This window comes from Ascaphus truei, chromosome 22 (genome assembly GCF_040206685.1).
Source record: "Ascaphus truei isolate aAscTru1 chromosome 22, aAscTru1.hap1, whole genome shotgun sequence".
Taxonomy (NCBI): domain Eukaryota; kingdom Metazoa; phylum Chordata; class Amphibia; order Anura; family Ascaphidae; genus Ascaphus; species Ascaphus truei.
The window spans coordinates 2,769,218-2,791,234 of record NC_134504.1 but is presented as its reverse complement, the minus strand read 5'-3'; the positions used below and the strand labels follow the sequence as shown (position 1 = coordinate 2,791,234).

At 47.7% G+C, this 22,017-nt stretch overlaps 1 protein-coding gene across 1 annotated transcript in view; it reads right to left on the bottom strand.

The window, feature by feature from the left end:
- Positions 1-17,947, bottom strand: part of FOXK2 (forkhead box K2) — a 62,537-nt gene extending 44,590 nt beyond the window's left edge. The window contains exon 1 of the mRNA XM_075579649.1: positions 17,575-17,947. Coding sequence (XP_075435764.1) covers positions 17,575-17,894 — 320 coding nt within the window. The 5' untranslated portion in view covers positions 17,895-17,947. The remainder of the gene's footprint in view (positions 1-17,574) is intronic.
- Between the last annotated feature and the right edge of the window lie 4,070 nt (positions 17,948-22,017).

Sequence of the window (22,017 nt, the reverse complement as noted above, 5' to 3'; positions counted from 1 at the left end):
GAAATTCCACCTTTTAGATTGGCTTAATCCAAGTCCGGACCTAAACCCCATCGAAATGTTGTGGCAGGACCTGAAGCGAGCGGTCCATGCAAGGAAGCCCTCAAATGTCACAGAGTTGAAGCAGTTCTGTAAGGGGGAATGGGCCAAAATTCCTCAGACCCGAAGTGCGAGACTGACCGGCAGTTACAGGACGCGCGCAGTTGAAGTCATTGCTGCTCTGGGGGGCGCCACCAGGCACTGAATCTAAAGCGTCGCACACAGATATTGAATGTTAAATAATTTGTGGATAAATAAATGTTGAAAAAGTATCATGTTTGTGTCATTTGTTAAATTAAATTAAGATCCAACAATATTTTAGTTTGAAATATGTGGTTCACAAACTTTTCGCGCATATGTTTGTGTGTATATCAGACGCGCTATTAGAGGGCTGGGGTTCCTTACAATGCATCTGATCTCAGACGCGCTATTAGAGAGGGTTGGGGTTCCTTACAATGCATCTGATCTCAGACGCGCTATTAGAGAGGGTTGGGGTTCCTTACAATGCATCTGATCTCAGACGCGCTATTAGAGAGGGTTGGGGTTCCTTACAATGCATCTGATCTCAGACATGCTATTGGAGAGTGTTAGAGCCCTGCAGAATTTCACAATATAATTATAGGGTTCCTTAACCCTCCCAAAAAGGTTGGAAACCAATTATTTAAATAGATTAAAGACCCCTGATCCTTAGATAGCAGTGTTTTGTCTACACATTGTACATTAGAGAATTCGCAAGAAAAGTGTGAGGGTCCCTGTATGTTATAAGCCCCTGACGTGGCAGCTCTCCTCAGGTACAGGGGCATCCTAAAAGGCAGCCGCAGGGTTAAAAAGCACTACCCCAGCAGTCTTGAGGATACAAAGAGTTGACAGCTGGCGGAATATGTAAACAAGAAACATCGCCTTAATAAGAGCTTGGGGAATAGAAATACAATTTCTGCATGTCACCGCAGAGCTTCTGGTAATGTTTCTAGTTTACTGACAATTCAATTCATAATAGAGTGTTTTATATGTGCTGCTGTCCACCTACTGTATGTACCCAGCACAGCGATACGCGTGCAAAACTACTTCCACCTACTGTATGTACCCAGCACAGCGATACGCGCGCGAAACTACTTCCACCTACTGTATGTACCCAGCGCAGTGATACGCGTGCGAAACTACTTCCACCTACTGTATGTACCCAGCACAGTGATACTGTATGTATCCAGCAGTATCAAGTCCTCAAGATCCCCAACCGGTCAGGTTTTCAGGATATCCCCGCCTCAGCACAGGTGGCCCAGTCAGTGCAGTCTTTCGGCTGAGCCACCTGTGCAGAAGCAGGGATATCCTGAAAACCTGACCTGTTGGTGGCCCTTGAGGAATGGAGTTGGCCGCCCCTGTACTATACAATATACCTAAAAGGAACTGTGCTTCTTGTACGCTCATTCAACACCAATACCTAGAAATAGGCCATGTGATGCCAGCGCAAGAGAACATTGTGATGTCAAAGGGGAAAATAAATTATATTATTTATAACAGGCACCCAACCCCAGCCATGCGGGGAGGGGGGGGGGGGGGTGGGGGGAAGCCCACCACAGGAAGGAAAGGCGCACTTGAAAGATGTGTCACGTGTCATATTACGCACCACAACTTACGACCCAGCTGGGGGAGGGGGGGGGGGGATGAGAAGTCTACTCAAGCTTTCCATTAATATTGCTCGAAGTTGCACCTCCGGTCCCAAATATACACAGCTCCCCCCCCCCCCCCCTCCCGCCTACTCTTGGCCGTTTAATCACTTTCGGACATATCCCTCTCGTGAAATTATTGTGGTTTGCGAGATTAAATACCTACGTTTCGACCGCTAAGGAAAACGGAAGAGAAAACCCGGTGTTAATAGTTTTTTTTGATTTTCGCCCTTCCAAAAACGGAAGGAACTTCAGCTTTAGGAGCGCGAGTAACCGCGTAAAGCCTCAGTCCCCCCAACCAGCTCCTTTTCCAATGTTTGCCGTTTTACAGGATTGGAACGTGTTGCTGTCTTGACGACATGCTGCTGGTTATTAAACAAGGCAAGTAACCGTGTGTGGTGTTAGACGGGAAAGAAGCGCAATCCTGTGCAGCAGGACAGAAAAAGAAAATCGTTTTATAAACCAATGTAACAATCGAATTGGCTTCCTTACATGAATCTCACCGCGCTACCAGCAGCGCAGCCAATGTCCCCTCTCGCAAAATAAAGTACTAGTGCATTTCTGATGGGTCTCAATTGGGGAAGTGTTTGTCCTTAACTCACCCAGGCCTTATCAGAGACCCAATAAAGATGAGGGGCTTTGCCAGTGCAAACTCTTGTTCAACACAGAGAGCAAATGAAACCCCTCCCAAGTCTCGGCTCACCATGTCTACATAACACCCTTTGGATGCCCCAGGGTGTAAGGACTACCGTATTCCCAAAAGTTTTTTCCGGCTCCGATGGCGTTCCGCGTCCCCTTGGATCGCAAGACGCGATCTGCCCAGTAGTGAAAACAGAGGCATCCTCTTCCGTACTTGTGTCGGAGAGGCCATGGCAGACCGGTACAGCGACCGCCCTCCCCCCCTCCTCGGCACTCACAGGGTTGGACAATACTTTTAGGAGGCAGACTTTGTGCGCACTGCCATCAGTACATTGTGGCCCTTGGAGGGGCTGCCTCTGTAGGAGTTGGCCGAGAACAAGCCTACTCCAAAAAAACCCCCACCCAAGTTGAATAACACAAAAGCTTACATATAACAGAGGGCTCAAACAAAACGAAAGTCAAAATCTTTCTTATAAAAAAGGGAAAAATAATATAAATGTTTATTTTCTGGGAATAGCGTCTGTATCATTTTTTTTTAATGTACCTACAATGTACTCAGCGCTTTACAACATTACAATGGTAAATAAAAGGGAATAAGTGCAACAGGTAAACACAAGGCACAGAGATCCCGCCCCAAGAGCTTACACTCTGTGCGCAACAAGTGCATTCTTATTCATTGAACCCATTTAATGCCAAGGGCTGTGGTTACAGTCCCATCCACCACTTCCTGGTCATAGGATTTCTCCCGCGCGGTCCCAACGCCATTCTGGCGATGGAAGGAGGCTGCTCCGCTTCCGTCCAGGTCGCGGTCTGCGCTCCATCACGATCTACCCCCAGGGAAACGAGCGTAGCGCCATGACGTACAGGGCACTGGTGTGGCGGACCTCCTGACGTACAGGGCACTGGTGTGGCGGACCTCCTGACGTACAAGGCACTGGTGTGGCGGACCTCCTGACGTACAGGGCACTGGTGTGGCGGACCTCCTGACGTACAGGGTACTGGTGTGGCGGACCTCATGACGTACAGGGCACTGGTGTGGCGGGCCTCCTGACGTACAGGGCACTGGTGTGGCGGACCTCCTGACGTACAGGGTACTGGTGTGGCGGACCTCCTGACGTACAGGGTACTGGTGTGGCGGACCTCCTGACGTACAGGGTACTGGTGTGGCGGACCTCCTGACGTACAGGGTACTGGTGTGGCGGACCTCCTGACGTACAGGGCACTGGTGTGGCGGACCTCCTGACGTACAGGGCACTGGTGTGGCGGACCTCCTGACGTACAGGGCACTGGTGTGGCGGACCTCCTGACGTACAGGGCACTGGTGTGGCGGACCTCCTGACGTACAGGGCACTGGTGTGGCGGACCTCCTGACGTACAGGGCACTGGTGTGGCGGACCTCCTGACGTACAGGGCACTGGTGTGGCGGACCTCCTGACGTACAGGGCACTGGTGTGGCGGACCTCCTGACGTACAGGGCACTGGTGTGGCGGACCTCCTGACACACAGGGTACTGGTGTGGCGGACCTCCTGACGTACAGGGTACTGGTGTGGCGGACCTCCTGACGTACAGGGTACTGGTGTGGCGGACCTCCTGACGTACAGGGCACTGGTGTGGCGGACCTCCTGACGTACAGGGTACTGGTGTGGCGGACCTCCTGACGTACAGGGCACTGGTGTGGCGGACCTCCTGACGTACAGGGCACTGGTGTGGCGGACCTCCTGATGTACACTGTATGACTACAGGGCACTAACGAGGTTACGACAAACCTTTACAGAACCCAAAGATGGGTTTTACCACAACGTTTTTCGTCCGAACGTCTGGAGTGAAAACTTTCAACTTCAAAAAGGAGCCGAGAGATTCCCACAACTGGCAATGCAACGCCAAGTCCCAATCCGAAACTAATCCAATACTTTTATCCCTTTGCAACTACATTAGTACATTAATACAATCCTACATTAATACAATCCTACATTAACACAATCCTACATTAACACAATCCTACATTAACACAATCCTACATTAACACAATCCTACATTAATACAATCCTACAGTATCAGACGTGTTTTGGTTCAACCTTCCCAAAAAAAAAAATCCATGTTCTGTGAATTTGATGCAATACCTTTTCCTAGAACTCCCCCCTTCCCCCCAAAACAAGGTTTCTCTATTTGTGAATAGCTTCTTTACAGAGAGTACTTTGTGTCGGGCTGTCTTTAGAAATACTAATCCTCAGAGTTTTGCAGTGGACTGAAAGATTTGGGCAGTTCCAGGCAGGAGTAGGGGGGGGGGGGGGGGGAGGGGAGAAGGGGGAGAATTGGAGCTGGGGCTTCAGGGGAACCACAATTATTCAGAATATTTCAACAGTCACGTCACTCGCAACCAGACGACGCTCATGGCTTTGTGCTAACAGAATGAGAACAGCATCTGGGGGCCCCGAGAAACCGCACGTGGGGGTCCTCAGAGTTCTGCTCTCCAATGCAGATCCAAAGTACTTAACCCCGTCGATGCCAGAGGGGTCCACAACACATGCCAGAGGTGGGGCTTGAATTATAGGAGTAACCCGACATAGCGACAGCCACCACAAATCAGTGGGCTAGAACAGGGGTGCGCAAAGATTTCTCCCTGCAGCCTGCTGCCCGCTCTCCTCCGGCGTCAAATGACGCTGCGGGGTCATGTGATGTCACGTTGACAGGGCAAAGCGACATCACGTGACCCCGCGTTGGCATTTGATGCTATGTTACCATGGCGACCCGTCACCAAAGACCAGGTAGGAGAAAGTTAGAGGCCTCATGCGGTCCCCCGGCATTTAGGGGAGAGCGCAGGCCCTCTGTAACCGCCCCCCCGTTTGCGCACCCCTGGGCTAGAAGACAAGCTCCCGAGAATATAGTAGGTCCCAGTTACTGATTTGTCGCAGGCACCGTTGGCCATCTTTACCCATGCTAGGAATCCCGAGGCTCATTAAACGCAGGTAATGTTGGGAGGGTCCAGGCGGTGGCAATAACGCAAGCATGAAGCAGCGAATCACCACGTTTAACCTCAAGAAAAGGGCTTTGTATTACCTCATTCCTTTTATTCAGCAGTATTGCCATGTACAACGGGACCAGCACGGCAGTCATTATAATATAAAGTCCAAAGATCACAGCCGGCGTTTAACGGGTTTGAACTCCATTCTGCAGATGAACCGGCGCTTTCAGCTACTAGAGGACTGGCTGAAAATTCTCATTTATATGTAACATTATCGGACACCGTTTTACAAACCCCCAAATACAAAGTGTAAATATACATGTGTATATACACATTTTGAACGTCATGTGATGTACAAAAGTTAACATAGATGAAGAATAAGCAGACCGTACATTGGCTATAATTACAATACACACGGGGAGACAACTATAGAAAGTAGCAGCTTTAAAACAAGAAGGGGGTAAATCAGTCTGATGCAGCGGTTTGGGCTGACCACCCCACTGACACCAAAAAGGCCTTTTCAGACTGTATTGAACCCACCCCCCAATTATTTTTAGAGAAAAAACTTCAGCAAATATTTTAATATTGCGACTATGACCCTTACTATATGTTCAATAAATTAGCAGATCAGCGGTATGTTTGTGTCTGTACTTTTTCACTGGAATGAGATAGAATGTATGTTTCCAATTGTAGAACCAGATATAAAACAAGATATAGGGGAAAAAATAAATAAAATAAAGTGACAAAAACCCTCCACTGTAAATAAAAATCCCTCATCTCAGACAGATCTGCAACCCTGCCCTTCCCTGTTATCTTAGTGCTTCCCCTGCAGCCAGGGATTCTGGGTAATGACATGCAAATGAGCACAGGGTCACCTTTGGCTTTTTATCCACTTTAACATGAAGCCCTATAAGCTTCTGCCTGCCGCATTACACAGCTTTTCATCGCAGCCTGTGTTCAAGTGCAGAGCCTGTAACCTACTCACAGACCAATTGTTTCGCTACCAAGTGCATGAATAAATACAGGCGATCCTCGCTATCCGTCATTTCACTTTATGACGAACGGATTATCCGACGCGGCACAAAGTAATTGGCGGGACGGATACGCCATTCGCCGCCGCCCATTAACATGGAATTCGCTTTACGAAGCTTTCACCGACGCTAGTTTCCGGAAAGGATTCCGTCAGACACCCGAGCACCGCCTGTATAGGAGGAGGAGCAAGGAGAAATTAAAAATACCCTTATTATTCGGATTGCCTGAATTTCACAAAAAAAACCTTTATAAAGAAGTAATATGCCTTTAAAGAAATATTACACATTCCAACTAAGGGAGAAACAACGTCCATATTGTTATCAGCATGCTGCTCCATTATGGAGTTATTTGAATCTCTTGGCATGGCTTACCCTTAAAAAGCACAGCAAGCCGGTTTTATTTCCAGCATTAACACTCCCTGCTTTGCCCGGGTGAAGCAAACCTTTGCCCAAGACAGTAAAACGGCGTGCCTGCCAAGGGGTAACACAGGCCGAGACGATACACGTCTAGTCTCTACAGATCCAAATATAGGATCCACAAGAGTGCAAGGACAGAACACAGCAGCCAATAGGGAGGGAGCCTTAATCCGTAGGGGTGGAATCGGTTCAAAAGATTTGCGTGTGAAACCACAAAACAGAAGCCCTATGGAAATGGGTTTAATCTCCATTCAGTCATTGGGATTAATAAAATAAGCATTTCAAATCACACAGGAAATCGCTCCTATCGTTTCGTGACGAGCAAAAGGCCACCGGTTTAAGAACCAAACACACGTGGACTAGTAAATGGCTTTGCTTTGGTGCAGCAAAAAGATGAAAGGGTGGATCACTGCAGAGAACGTGGCAAGAACAACAAGTGTTATTTATGTTTTAACATAAAAAAGGTGCTATGTGACCCAAAACTGCCTTTGAGCTAAACATCTTGTAAAAGAGCGCAGCCAATTACAAGTGTTACTGAAGTTTGTTTTCCAAAAACATTTCTTGAAACCCTTCCGGCTTACAAACAGTATTAGTTTGTGGGTTGCCGTGGTGTCATCGAGACTTCCTTGCTGCCATTTCATCTCGCAGAGTCCACTGCTGGTCTCGTCCTCCGTGTATTGGATCTCCCTTCCAAGTGAGGGCAGTGACATCATCAGACTGGAATTAAAGCTTCATCGGATTGTATCAGCCATGGTTTTCTATCCCACAGTTCAGGGCTTTTCACGAGGATTTACAAAGGCCAAATACATTTAGGAGCTGCCTGACAGAGTACATGAGCAATGCCCCTTCCAATAAACAGTAAGGAAATAGAAGAAAGAAAAAAAAAGGTTAAGAGCAGATGTGTCTGCACAGCTAACCTTCGGCATCACCCCCAAAATAACACCAGGATCTTGGTCAAGAGATTTTTTTAATTGAAACAGTCAGTTAGCCCTTGGAGTCTCTTCATATGTTCAGCGCTCCACTGGAACTCATGACATGGTAGCTATGTTATGGGACACAAGAGGTTAAACCAGGCTTTCCCCGGAGCAGAACCGCAGCGCTCCGAGCTACAGGGCCCACTTTGCGTTTCTGAGCTATTTCGTCGGGCAATTCCCTTACTAGAAGTCTTGTCCGGGAGACAAAGACTCGGGGTCAGCGTTACTCTGGGGGCCAATAGAAAGCTTTGACATCATGCAGAGAGAGTGCATTGCCGCAGCCATCTTTTGTTGTAACATGGATATACTGGCAACAGTGACAAATGTTATATATCTCGGGTATCCTGAGGCTTTGCAAGCAATGGTTCAAATCCATGGGCATGCAAGGTAAAGAAAACAAACTTTCATTTTGGGGAAAGGATTGCCACTTTAACGGTATATCCTCAGCCATATAGAACTCAGTCTAAGTGGTAGGTTTTTGTTTGAATGGATTTGAAAGTGGTTTCACTAAACTCAATGCTTCTGTTGCCAGAGGGGCAGCAAGTACTGACCATACCATTACTTGTACAACACAAGCAGTCTTATCATCAGCTGCTGTACAAAGCTAAATATTTACACTCCAGTTGGAGGCATTTCCTGGGTTGCTCCGGTTCATTCATCCATGTTTGTAGCAGAGACGACTTCTTTCCTCTTTATGGTTACGCTCAGTGAACAAAGTCCGTGCAACCATTCTTTCAATGGAGGAATTAAAATGCGCTAGCGTTAAACCACGGGATACAATTCATTTGCTTACGTCACTGTATATACACTATAGGAGATGCGGATTATGCATGGTACTGCCAAATCAAAACGTGGTCATCGCTTTATTTGAATAGTGTGTAACCGACTACAGTATATACTTCCACTATGCTCGAGACTAACCAGACGTGCAAAACAACGAGTCCGAGACATCCATGATCTGCTCACTACTGATATATAGATATAGTGTCCACTGCATTAAATGAATATACCCACTTTGGGCCAAAGTACAGGTGATGTGCTGCGGTGTTACAGGCACCAGGATGAGTGTAACAATACCCCAGGATTCACTCGCTACCCCATTAACCCCTTGTATACAACAGACTACAGAGTAATGGGTCACAAAGTATCACAACCTGCATGGACACCCATCCCTCCCAACACCTAGTATAGGAAAGGCAGCGTTACAAACTGTTTGCTCTGTGAACAATTCAAAAGCAAATCTCAAACAAAGGGACAAAAACAGAAAAACAGAATTTGTGCTGGGGGTTTTTTTTTTTGATGGTTTGCAAAAAAGAAAGTTATATATGAAAATGTAAGAAGAGGTGACACACACACACACACACACACACACACACACACACACACGAACTACTGCCGTCAGCTACACCTACAAAGTAGAATAGTGCTCATTTTGCAAAAGGGTTACTGAAAAGTGAAATTAGCCCCACGTGGGTACTGAAAATATGCTGCGATACGTATTGTATGTACGCCCTGCATTGTTCCCAGCCAAGCAGACACACAGAGCATGCTTCCGCCGGCTCTCACACACACACACATGCCTCCCTGTAAACACTGCTCAGATTAGCCACAAGGCAACATGGAAACGTGTTTGGCCACAAAAGACTTCTAAGCAAGCTGCATGTGCAGACAGCGCGCAGGGAGAATGCAGATACGCCGTATATGGCCACCCTGACTCCGGCTGTTTTTGTATTCAGTGTATGTGTTGTTGCCACAGTTACCTCCGCTCCCTAGTGACAGAGCCGCCATCATTACATCATACCCCTGACTGCCTTCGCTGGGCGGCCAATTTGTACATGTTACCGGCTTAAAGACGCAGGATCTTGCAATGTGTTTGCAGCTAAACCAGCAGTGCACCAAACCACGGTGTCACCGATAAACACCGTTATACAGCCAGTAAACGGACAACGAAAAGGAGACTCGTGAGGTTTCAAAATAGTGTGCAAATCAATCTGTGAAAACACCTTCACTTAAATGTAACAAAATCAACTACACACCTATACTTCTAAAGCAGGGGGAGGGGAAGCACAACTCAAGTCTTCAAGAGCTATGAACAGGTCAGGTTGTCATGATATTCCTGCTTCAGCACAGGTGGCTCAGTCAAATGTACCCACTGTGCTGAAGGGACCTCCTGAAAACCTGACCTGTAGGTAGCCCCTGCACTAAAAGGATCACAGAAAAAGACTAAATTATAAACCCACTGATGTTTCAAGGTTTACGGAGACCGATAAAAACGCAGAAAACGCTCTTCCACGGTTTATTTTTTCTTCTGGTTTCCAAGGTTTTGGACTTGAAAACTGTGACCCAACTAAAACCATAAGCAGGCACGTGCAGAACAGGCACATATTCTGAGGGTACGGTACAATAAGGGAAATTTAAAGGCAAAGTTTAAACATACAGACACAGCGGCAAACAATGCAACAGTTTGGTCACCGTTGTTCTCTCCTTCCTCAACATTACAACGCGAGGCAGGGCTACGAGAAGCCATCTTTACACTATTTGTGTGAGCTACAACAAGGCTGCGCTTATAGTGCCGCTGACAGCAATGCCGCAGAAAAACAAATGCATTTCCGCCGTCGCGTGCGCTTATAGTAAGCGCAACGCAACCGATTGGTCGCGATCGCTGGAAATCATCTCTATAAACGTAGCCTTATGGTGAAGGCCAGTAAACCGTGATCTACCTAAATACACTTTGGAAAAGGCAGTTTAAGCCCTACGCCAGGGGGGCTCAACGCCAGACCAGAACCCCCCATCAACAGGTCAGATTATCAGGATATCCCAGCTTCACCACAGGTGGCTCTATCAGTCCCTGCTTCAGCACAAATGGCTCAACCACCTGTGCTGAAGCAGAGATATCCTGAAAACCTGACCTGTTGGGGGAACTTGAGGACTGGAGTTGGGCGCCCCTGCCCTACGGACCACATACTCCATACTCATGCGTGCGTCACCTTTATCAAGCAGAGCGCACACATCTGGGGTTTTTTGCACAGCTCAAACTGCCTCCCCGTAAGAACGTTGGAGAAAACGAGTGTGCACTTCACACACACAGAAAATAAGCGGTCTCCTCCATACCACCACAGTTACCATTATTATTATTATTATTTTAAACAGCTGACTCTCAAACGCAGGGCACAAATATAATAAAATATATTACAATACAGAATATTGGTCTTCAAATGTTGTGCAGGGATTAAGGCGGCTCCTTGAAAGAGTGAAGACAAACAAGATATCCTCAAACAGTTTCTAACCACACAGCTTCCTCTTAGTCATGTTCTCATTTGTAAAAACACACCTGCAGTGTTCTGCTTTGGAAATCCACTCGTATTAAAGCTCACATTGTGTGCCCTCTTATATCGTACGTAGTACGTTACCATACGCCATTATAAGCCAACAGCCATCACCGCAAAAGGTTTATGTTTATGCATTATTATTTAGGTCTGAAAGCAGCATTTAACGTGTATATATTCTGTGATATTTGTATATGTGCATTTGCACGTATCGCCTCAAATCTGCACAGCTGTTAAATCATCAGAAAGTCAGAACAAGAGCGTTATAAATGGTAGAGAAGTCAGATAGCGCTGTGCTTTCATATCACTGCAAAGCCAACATGTTGCCAAGTGGGACTAAGGCTTTAATTAACCTCCTCTCCTGGCAAGTGACGTTCGCAAGTCTCTCTGCTGGAACACACGGGCAGGCCATTGGTGCAAGATTTCGATACCCAATATTGAAGCTTATTGGCTCCTGGCCTAAGCATTTACAATAAATGATGTACAGTACACACATCTAGACCAGCACATGTTAAAGTCATGAGAACAATGTAAACATTCAACCATCAACCAGAATTACATTCAAATGCAACCCGTCCACTGCTGCATAAATCAGTTTATCTACCTTCCATATACCCAGTTGTAACAGGGACATGTTCCCGTTTACCCTATAAATACACAGGAGCAATGGTAACAAAATATTACACGGCAAGATTTTTATAAACAGTTTTGTCAATAAAGAGATTGCAGCCTTAAAGCAACACACACCTTACGGCTGGAAGTTGAAGCTTATTCTTGTTTAAAAATAAATGCTGACGACATTTCCAGACAGCGACACACCACCAATTAATAAGTCTATGTACCAATGCCTGCGATTTTAGCTTCTTCGGGGGGAGGACTACTCCAGTCCACCAGGGCCACGAACATGTCAGATTTTCAGGATATCCCTGCTTCAGCAAAGGCGACTCGGTGACTCAAAGACTGAGCAACCGATTGACCCACCTTTGCTGAAGCTGTGCTAAAATGGCTGTCTTCATCTGAGCCACTTGTGCTGAAGCAGCGGACCTGATGGTGGCCCTTGAGCACTGGAGTTGGCCCCTCCTGGTACAGGTGCAACGGGTCAGTACCTTACTGGGCTGGAAACATGTAGGGTGCAACAATGTGACAAGCACTGAAAGTGACAGAATTTGCAGAGAGCAAACGGATTGTGCGTAATGAGTCATGTTAACATTAAACAGCAGTGACAGGTGTAGCTCAGAACTGCTTACAGGGCACGAGTTCCCGCTGCAGTCTTACAATCTGCACCAAGGTATAGGCATAGTATTCAGACGCACGCCAGGAAGCCAAATGTGAAGGTCACTTAAATAAAAATCAACATGGCAAATACTTCAAGGTGAGATTCTGCAAACAGAATGCCGCATGTCTTCTCATTCTGGTATAAGAATAAAGTTACCACTTGCCGAGAGATAAAACCTTCAATAACAACTGTATGAAGGTTTCACTAATTGCTGAAATCTGCAATGTGTTTACTTTCTAAGTAAACCAGAATTATTGTGCTTTACAATTCGAACCATCACACACCAAGAAATAAAAGGTTTCTCGCCCATCAAACGCTCGCAGGGGGATTCCATGAAAGATCATCAGCTGAAAAACTCAGAACCCTGAAGTGGGCTCGAACATTCAGGTCATATCTGTTTTACACGTGAAAATGACCCGTGTAGCAGTGATCTGGAACAACCCCCCGACCTCCAACTGCTGGTTGGCAATCGAGTCCCACCATGCGGCCCCCACCCCCCTCCCGGTCTTACTATGGTCCCAGACGCACAAAGAAAAGAGACCCCAGAGATTCGAGCGATGAGATGCACGTGGTCTACCTGGATTAAAACCAAAGCAAAACATGGCCTAGCTTCTTCCCCCTCCCAACTCACCCCCATTTTCGGGAATCCAGATTTCCTGCCTGGATGCGCCCGTAACCAATTTGGTCAATTTCAGGACCTAAATATCAGAATGGTTGCGGATCTGCTGAGGAGGGATGAGGTACTGTCCTTCCAAGAGCTCAAAAATAAATTCTCCTCCCCCGACCTCCCCATTTTCAAATACCTGCAGGTAAGGCACTTCCTGCGAGCTCTATCCCCAAATTCTAAATTCCCAGCACAGACCAGATTTGAATCCCTCTGCCTAAAAGGGGAATATCAGAGAGGATTAATTTCTGAAATCTACAGAACGATCGAGGCTTCCCATCCCCTCCCCACTCCCATATGTATATGCAAAAACAGAGTGCCGACCTAAACCTACAAATCGACCTGGAGGATGTCTGGGAGGCCGCTTCCAAAACATCAATTTGTTCCATCACAAAAGAAAAAATATATAAAATCCTATTCCAGTGGTACCTCACCCGAGCAGACTGAGCCAGATCTTCCCCAGCACAACAGACTTGTGCTGGAGGGGATGTGGTCAAAGGGGGGACATGGCCCATATTTGGTGGTCATGCCCAGAGATCCAGAGGTTCTGGACCAGGGTCCAGAGACTCTTGATGGAAACCCTAGGACTGGAGATCCCCCTGGACCCTCTGACGTACGTGCTCGGAAAACCAATTGAGGACATCCCTGCCCCACTAGCCAGGCTGATCTCCGCTATTCTGACGGCCGCTAGATGCTCTGTCGCGGCGGCTTGGAAACACACGAAGGCTCCCCCCAGGAGAACAGTAGCAAATAGAATAGACACGGTCATGAACATGGAAAGGCTCACGGCCATGCTCAAACAGAAAATGCACCACTTCTACAAAACCTGGGAACCATGGCCGGGCCCGGGTGCACCGTCACTACTACAAGCCCTGATTCAAGTATGATACCCTGTGGCTTAGAAGGGACCAGAGACGTGCCCAACCCTCCCAATACCCCCCCCCCCTCCTTCTCCGTGTCGTTCCCATCTATCCACCGCCCCTTGTTTCTCCCCCTCTTCTTCAACATAAAAAGGAAAAATGGTTTATTGGGTATCTCAATCCGTTTCGCAGTCATGTGCCTATGACTTATTAATTAATCTCTGTTCAGCTCTGACTGTTTTCACTATCTGTACCTACCTTGTAAGATACCAATAAAGGAAAAAAAGATTAAAAAAAAAAAAAAATGACCCGTACACACGTGCTTGAAGCTCAAAGGAAACAGAACATGACATTCTGAGACTTAATCGGCCCATGAGGTTTCTCAAGACAAAGTAGGTGCAGCTGGATACTGAATGGCCGCAAAACGGAGCAAAATAACAGAAAATAAATATATATATATATATTCAAAAAATTAATAGATGATACCGTCCTGTGGCTAACGAAATGCCGGAAGAATAGATCAGTGTATCTCGAAAGCTCGCACAAATAAAAGCATTTCGTTAGCCACAGAACGGTATCATCTATTTATTTTTTGATTATTGAAGCTCGGCTAACACGGTACTGATTTATATATATATATATATATATATATATATATATATATATATACATACATACATACACATATACACAATATATATTATCTTTAACTGTGCATGCAATGTCTTGTATATAATGTATGCCCTGCTCATTATGTAACTGTATTTGTAACCATGTATTATTTGTCTTAACTCTGTGCCCAGGACATACTTGAAAACGAGAGGTAACTCTCAATGTATTACTTCCTGGTAAAATATTTTATAAATAAATAAATATATATATATACACACATACATACACAAAGAAATATGAATTGAACAGCATTACCTTAATTGCAAAAAATATATATAAGTCGACGTCAATAATTTTTTCATCACAAAGAATCATTGACTAACACACACAGCCCCTGTAACCTCAGAACCCAAACTCACCACACACATATACATGTCAAAAAGGAGTGTTACTGAGATTGTAACCAAGAATCATTGACCAATATATGTGCAACAACACTTTACTAGCTGGCAACAGATGTACACAGTCTGTCAATAATCACAAATTCCTCCTACATAGAATACAAAAGACAACAAACAAAACACGCACACAGTGACTACAGCCACATGGGAGGCAAGATGAAGTGCCAAGGTATTTCAAAACTTCCCCCAGAGGGGCTGCAACACGTTGCTGGTGGTGAAGGGGTTAGCAGAACACGTAGCTTGCATGACATGGTCACAGGTTGGACTGTATCCAGGTTAAAAGCAATGCAGCACATGAGGTTTTAATATCAGTAATGGTGCAGCCGCATGTAAATATTCCCACTCTTCCCTGGCTGGGCCATCTGATACCTCCAGCATCCCAAGCGCATTTATAAGCCACAGGCCGTGGCCTGGTCCAGCTTGTAAGAAAGGTCAACTCTGCCACAGTCCGAGGCAATGATCTAGCACCCCTATAAAAAGGGAAATGAACTTGCACAAGGCAAGACCGTTAACAGCTATCCTAATTAACAACAAAGTATGCAGATTAATAGCCAGCACAATAAGGATGTCTAGAAACATTTCAATGATAATATATTCGTATGAGATCCTCCGCAAACAGGTATACAGAATAGGGGGGGGAGGGGGGGAGAGGGGGGAAACACACAACATGCCGGTCTTTTCCGAGGGAATGTTCCTTACAGCACACTAAAGCAATCGTATGCAATAATTAATTAGCTAATGAAACCTTCACGCGTGTCTGAAAAGCAAGGCTGCGTAGGGTTGCAAACAGCAACAAACATGAATACAAATCATGACATAGCACAAGAAAACGATGAGTACGTCCATTAATAAACACAGATAAATACGGATCACGAGAACACTGCAAACAGCATTTTGCCTACTACGCTCTTGCCTCACCACGTGATGCAGCCAATGAATGGATGAGTGTTTCCCATGGAAGCATGGGGTCTTATCCCAGCCAAATGTTTTTGTTTTGGTGGCTTGTGACATCTCCCCGGAGCCTCCGGCCAAAATGTGTAAACTGGGCCTGCAAACACTCGCAATGATTTCCATAAAAGGCATGGCAGCTTGAGCAAACACAAAACCAGTGTTTTCATCAACCGTGTTCAAAACGTGGCTATGGGTGTGATGAAACCAGAACACTTCACTCAACAATATTTAAATAAAATTTGAAAAAAAAAAAGTGTCAAGAAATTCCAAACATGGGCAGGAGGAAACCTGTATGAATAGCACAAGCCTCCCCCCCCCCCCAAACCCTTCTCAATAATCTGGATCATACACTGAACACAACCATGCCATGTACAAAGAGATTACAATGACTTTGTCCCCAAGACCCGGAGTTCAGCGTACATCGCACCACCGCAATCTCAAGGCCATATACTGATTTATTTTGTCATTGTCAAACCCCCTTTGAAACACTGCCCCCTCCCCCCACTCAGACATACATATCATGATTACCCCACCACCTCAATGACAGGATCTTAACTGTCCACGTCCACAGACAGGCTCACACCTTCCACAATCCATGACTAAATTGCACCCAATACCCATCCAACCCCAAATAAACACATCCAATACCTATCATTTTCCATCAACCCTTTAAACCATGGTTGTCAATGTCCTTACAGATGTCATTCAGCCCAAGAATGTTACCTCCAAAAATCAATGTTCACTCCCTTCACCAACACCCCACTAACCCTGTTCCTAATATTACTCAAATACTAACCTTACTCCATATCTGTCACCCCCTCCTTCTCCTGTCATTCCCCCCTCACCCCCAGTAACCCCTTTCCATCACCCCCTCTTATCCCCCTGTTACTCCTCCCCCTGTCCTGTCACCTCTCCCACCCCACCTGTCACCCCGTGACTCCTCCCCCACTCCCCATACCCCGTGACTCCTCCCTCACCTGTCATCCCCATGACTCTTCCCCCCTAACCTGTCATCCCCCACCCCTCCTCACCTGTCATCCCCCTATGACTCCACCCTCTCACTGGTCATCCCCCACCCCCATGACTCTTCCCCCAATCACAGTGACTCCTCCCCTACTCCCCGTGACTCCTCCCTGATCATCCCCCTGTGACTTTCCCTCTCACCCCCCTATGACTCCTCCCTCTCACCTGTCATCCCCCACCCCTCACCCCCGTGACTCCTCCCTCTCACCTGTCATCCCCCACCCCCCTGTGACTCTTCCCCCCTCACCTGTCATCCCACACCCCTCATCACCTGTCATCCCCCTATGACTCCTCCCTCTCACCTGTCATCCCCACCCCCCTGTGACTCCTCCCTCTCACCTGTCATCCCCCACCCCTCATCCCCGTGACTCTTCCCCCTCACCTGTCATCCCACACCCCTCATCACCTGTCACCCCCATGACTCCTCCCTCATCTGTCATCCCCCTGTGACTCCTCCCCCTCACCTGTCAACCCCCCCCTCACCTGTCAACCCCCCCCCTCACCTGTCAACCCCCCCCTCATCTTCATGACTCCTCCCTCACCTGTCATCCCCCTCTGTGACTCCTCCCCCTCCATGTGACTCCTCCCCCCTCCTGCTTACAACCTGCACCATGTGTCAAACACAAACAAGGCCGCCCACCCCCCCCAAAAAAAAATAATATATATATATAACTCACACTCTGGGCAGCTGCAGCGCGGGGGCCCCCCTCCTCTGGAACACCCCGTCCACGAACACCCCGTTCTTCCCCAGGCAGCGCAGGTAGAAGGCCTCCTCCTGCTGCTCCCCGGCCTCCCCCTGCTGCTGCTCCCCCCCGGCCTCCTCCCCCGCCTCCCCCCCGGTGGTGAAGATCTCCAGGTGCCGGCGGGAGATAAAACTCGAGTGGCCCATGCTCACGTCCACCGAGCCCTGCGACGAGTTGCGGCCCACGGTCACCGAGCGCTTCTTCATCAGGTACTGGAACTCGCGGCCCTCCAGCCGGGCCACGGGCGCCGCCATCTTTAATCCGGGGGGTGGGGGGGAGGGGTGTTTATACCACACCGGGAGGGGAGGGGGGGTAACGGAGGAGGAGGAGGGGGCTGCGCCGGCTCCGGACCCCACCACAGCCGCCAGCGGGAGAGAGAGAGGGAAGAGAGAGGGCGCAGCCTAACCTGGCGCGCGCGCAGCAACGCACTGGCAGCCAATGGGGAGGGAGGGTGAGGCGGCGGGGAGAGGCGGCGGCCAATGGGAAGAGAGAGGAGGCGGGGCTTATTGAGGGATGGCTGTCACAGTGAAGGGATAGGAGGGAGGGACGTGGCCGCAAGGCTCGGTTGAGGCGTGTGTGGCCGAGGGAGGCCGGTAGGGGGAGCCCGCGTGCATGGCTGCTGCACACACAGCATGGGGACACTTGTTATTATTGTTATTATTATTAATTCTTGTTGTTTGTTGTTATTATTATTGTTTTGTTGTTGTTGATATTGTTATTTATTATTATTATATATTATTATTAATATTGTTATAAATTATTATTGTTATGAATATTGTTGTTGATGTTCTTATTATTGTTACTATTGTTGTTGTTATTATTATTAAACACACAGATACCCAACAAGCTCTGAAAACCCCCTACATTACCACAATATATATATATATATATATATATATATATATATATATATATATATATATATATATATATATATATATATATATATATATATATATATATATATATATATATGTGTCAAAATGAGTGCTAGTGGGCGTGGCTAAATATGTATAATATTATTATTATCAGGAACAATATTACTACTATATGTAACCATGTCCCCTACTCTGCCTCCTGTGCAGGGATCTGCTCGGTTGTCTGGCCGGAGCTCAGCGCAATTGGGCGGCCATGTTGATCAGATGCGCAGTGCAGCGCATGCGCAGTGTCGGGACTGCGGCAAACATCTTGGGACGGCTCCGCAGACACGGGGACTACAAGTCCCAGGATCCTCCTCGTCATGATGTCACTGTAAGGAATCCGCTCCGCGGTTTACTGGTTGCCTTACCTTGCAGACCGGTGCAGTCCTGGAACTCTTCACCTGATATTACTGCAGCCTGGATTCACTCACCAAAGCTATACTGCCATACACTCCCTCTGGTATCTACTGCAGCTGTGCAATCTATCACTGCAATCCAGCCTTGTATTCACTTATTGGAGCAGGACCTTCACACCCCCCAGCCGGGGATTGGTCCGCTGGCCTTTAAGTACTATGTTCCCACAATGCTCCCTGCCGAGCATAGTCCTTACCGGATGTCACTACCTGTTCTGCCACAAGCTCTCGCTTGTTCTCCTATGCTGATACGGAGGTTTCCCCTGCGTCCTTCAGCTTCCTTCTCCTGTGCTGAAGCGGAGGTTTCCCCTGCGTCCTTCAGCTTCCTTCTCCTGTGCTGAAGCGGAGGTTTCGCCCTGTGTCCTTCAGCTTCCTGTTCTCCTGTGCTGAAGCGGAGGTTTCGTCCCTGCGTCCTTCAGCCTCCTGGATTCCTGCACTGAAGCGGAGGTTTCGCCCCTGCGTCCTTCAGCCTCCTGGATTCCTGCACTGAAGCGGAGGTTTCCCTGTGTATCTACAGCTTCCTGGTTCCTGGGGCCTACTCTTTCCCTAATCTAGAGAGGCCGTGTCCTGGTTCCTGCGCTGCAACAGAGGATTCCCTAGCCCGCTCAGGACTCTTGCGCTGTAGCACTGGTTTACCCGTGCAGCTAGGCGGTGTGTAAATCTGGTCTGTCTTCCACCTCCTGAGACCAGTACCATGGGCCATGGTCGCCGCACACGCAGAGGCCACCCCTGCGCTCCTAAGCTGAAGCGGGGCTTTCCTGACTCCCTGTTGCCGAACTCCTGCTTGGACAATGTTTATTCTGACGTCTCCTGCCCTGACCCTGGCTTGTACAACGAAGATGCTGTCTTCTCCTATCCTGATCCTGCTACGTATGACTACGAACTGCACAATCCGGATCAGCCGGCGCGGTCTAAGGTCGGTGCTTTTACAACCCCACCTCAGCCTCGCGGTCCGACCCTGGTTTGTGGCGAGCACAACCGTGACAGTCACATAGCATCTGGTTACCATGGCAACGCGCCGTCATTGGACGCCGCACAGCCATGTTCACTGCAGTTGGAGGGGGGAATTGCAGGAGAATAACGGAGAATGCCGGAGACGACGGCAACCCGTAGCCCGAAGGTAAGTGCCTGAAATCTGGAGTCTCCGGGTCAAAGTGTGTGTGTGTGTGTGTATATATATGTATATTATAGTCTTATTAATATGAGATGACAGGAGGGTGTCCGCCGAGGTGCCTGTCTGAGCAGAGGGGGTCTGCAGGAAGGTGTCCGCAGAGGTGCCTGTCTGAGAAGAGGGGGGCCTGCAGGAGGTGTCCGCAGAGGTGCCTGTCTGAGAAGAGGGGGGCCTGCAGGAGGTGTCCGCAGAGGTGCCTGGCAGACGCAGTCTACTATATGTCGGTAAAAGGTATGCCCCCTCTGACAGGCACCTCTGTGGGCACGTTTAACAGGCCCCCTTAAGCCTCCAAGGCAGCAGGTATGAACACATGTCTCTTCTTTTCCCCTTCTTTCCTTTCGTCCCCTCCTTCCCCCTTCTCCCCCCTCCTTTCCCTCTCCCCCTCCTTCCCCTTTCCCCCTCCTTTCCCTCTCGCCCCTCTTTCCCCCCTCCTTTCCCACATTCCTCCACCTTTTTCCTTCTTTGCCCCCCTCCTTTCTCCCTCCCCCTTCTTTCTTTCCCCCTTCAAAATGACAAAAACAAAACACACAGCGCACCAGAAGTGAATAGTAATATGTGTAATATAAAAACACACAACAAATACATGAACTTACATTTTTTAAGAAAATAAAAGTGGGCTCCACTCCCCCACGGGTCTGCCGCCTCTCCAGGAAGAAGAGGCATTTTATAATAAAAAATATTCCGAGAGCCGCAACACATTCATGAATATTACACCCCCCCACACACTAATAGGTATATTGTACACACACTAATAGGTATATTCTGTGTAATCATTAACATACAGCACAATATGTGGGTAATAAAATACATCTCACAATAATAAATCCCTTTATTTAGTTTTTTCATACATACACATACCCTCCCCAAAAAACACATACCCCCCCCCAAAAACAAATATATATATATATATATATGTATATGTATATGTGTATATATATATATATATATATATACACCAATATAAATCTAGGGGCCCAAGTCAAATTAAAGGAGCAGGACCCCCCATTAATCCCCACATCTCACCCCCTCCTCCCCCCCTCATTAAACCCCACACCGCATTATGTGTTGGGATATGGGGAGAGACAGAGGGGGGGGGGGGGGGAGAGAGAGGAGGGGGGAGGAGAGAGAGTGGGAAGGGGGAGGGGGGAGGGGAGAGGGAGGGGAGAGAGGAGGGGAGGAAGGAGAGAGTGGGGGAAGGGGGGGGAGAGAGAGGTGAAGGAGAGAGAGTGGGGGAAGGGGGATGGGAGATGTTTCAACCATCGGCAGAGATGTCCAAGACCCTCCACAGTCTGCTACCCCATGCACTGTGTCACAGATGTCTGTGAGTGTTATTAATCTTTTCAATTAATTCAGTAAAGTTTTGCACTGCACTATGTCTCTCTCTATCGTTCTGAGCTCAGATAGAGGAGATTCGCGTGACCAGCTACCTGTGCCAGACACCCCATCGAAGCCCTTCTTATCCATTGCCTGATTTTCTGCTACCCCTGGGAGTGTAACCGCTTATTATCTTGGTCATATATTTTGGTGTCATACAATGTTGCACTATTTTTGTGTGCCCTTATTTTCATATACGCTCTGTGAAATTGCACCCCTGGTTTGGTTGGGATACTTTGTAAAATGGTACACGGTCTACACCATAAGATCACAGGACCTCAACGTGTACAGCTTGGAGGAGAGGGGAGAGGAGGGGAAATGATTGAAACTTTCAAATATATGAAGGGTTTCAACGAACGACCGTTCCGAGAAAGAGAAGGGCTAGAACAAGAGGCCATTCTCTGATGCTGGGGGGTGGCCGGCCAAGGGGAAATATGGGAAAGTATGTCACTGAAAGGGTGGTGGATCCACAGAATGGCCTCCCGGCAGAGGTGGGAAA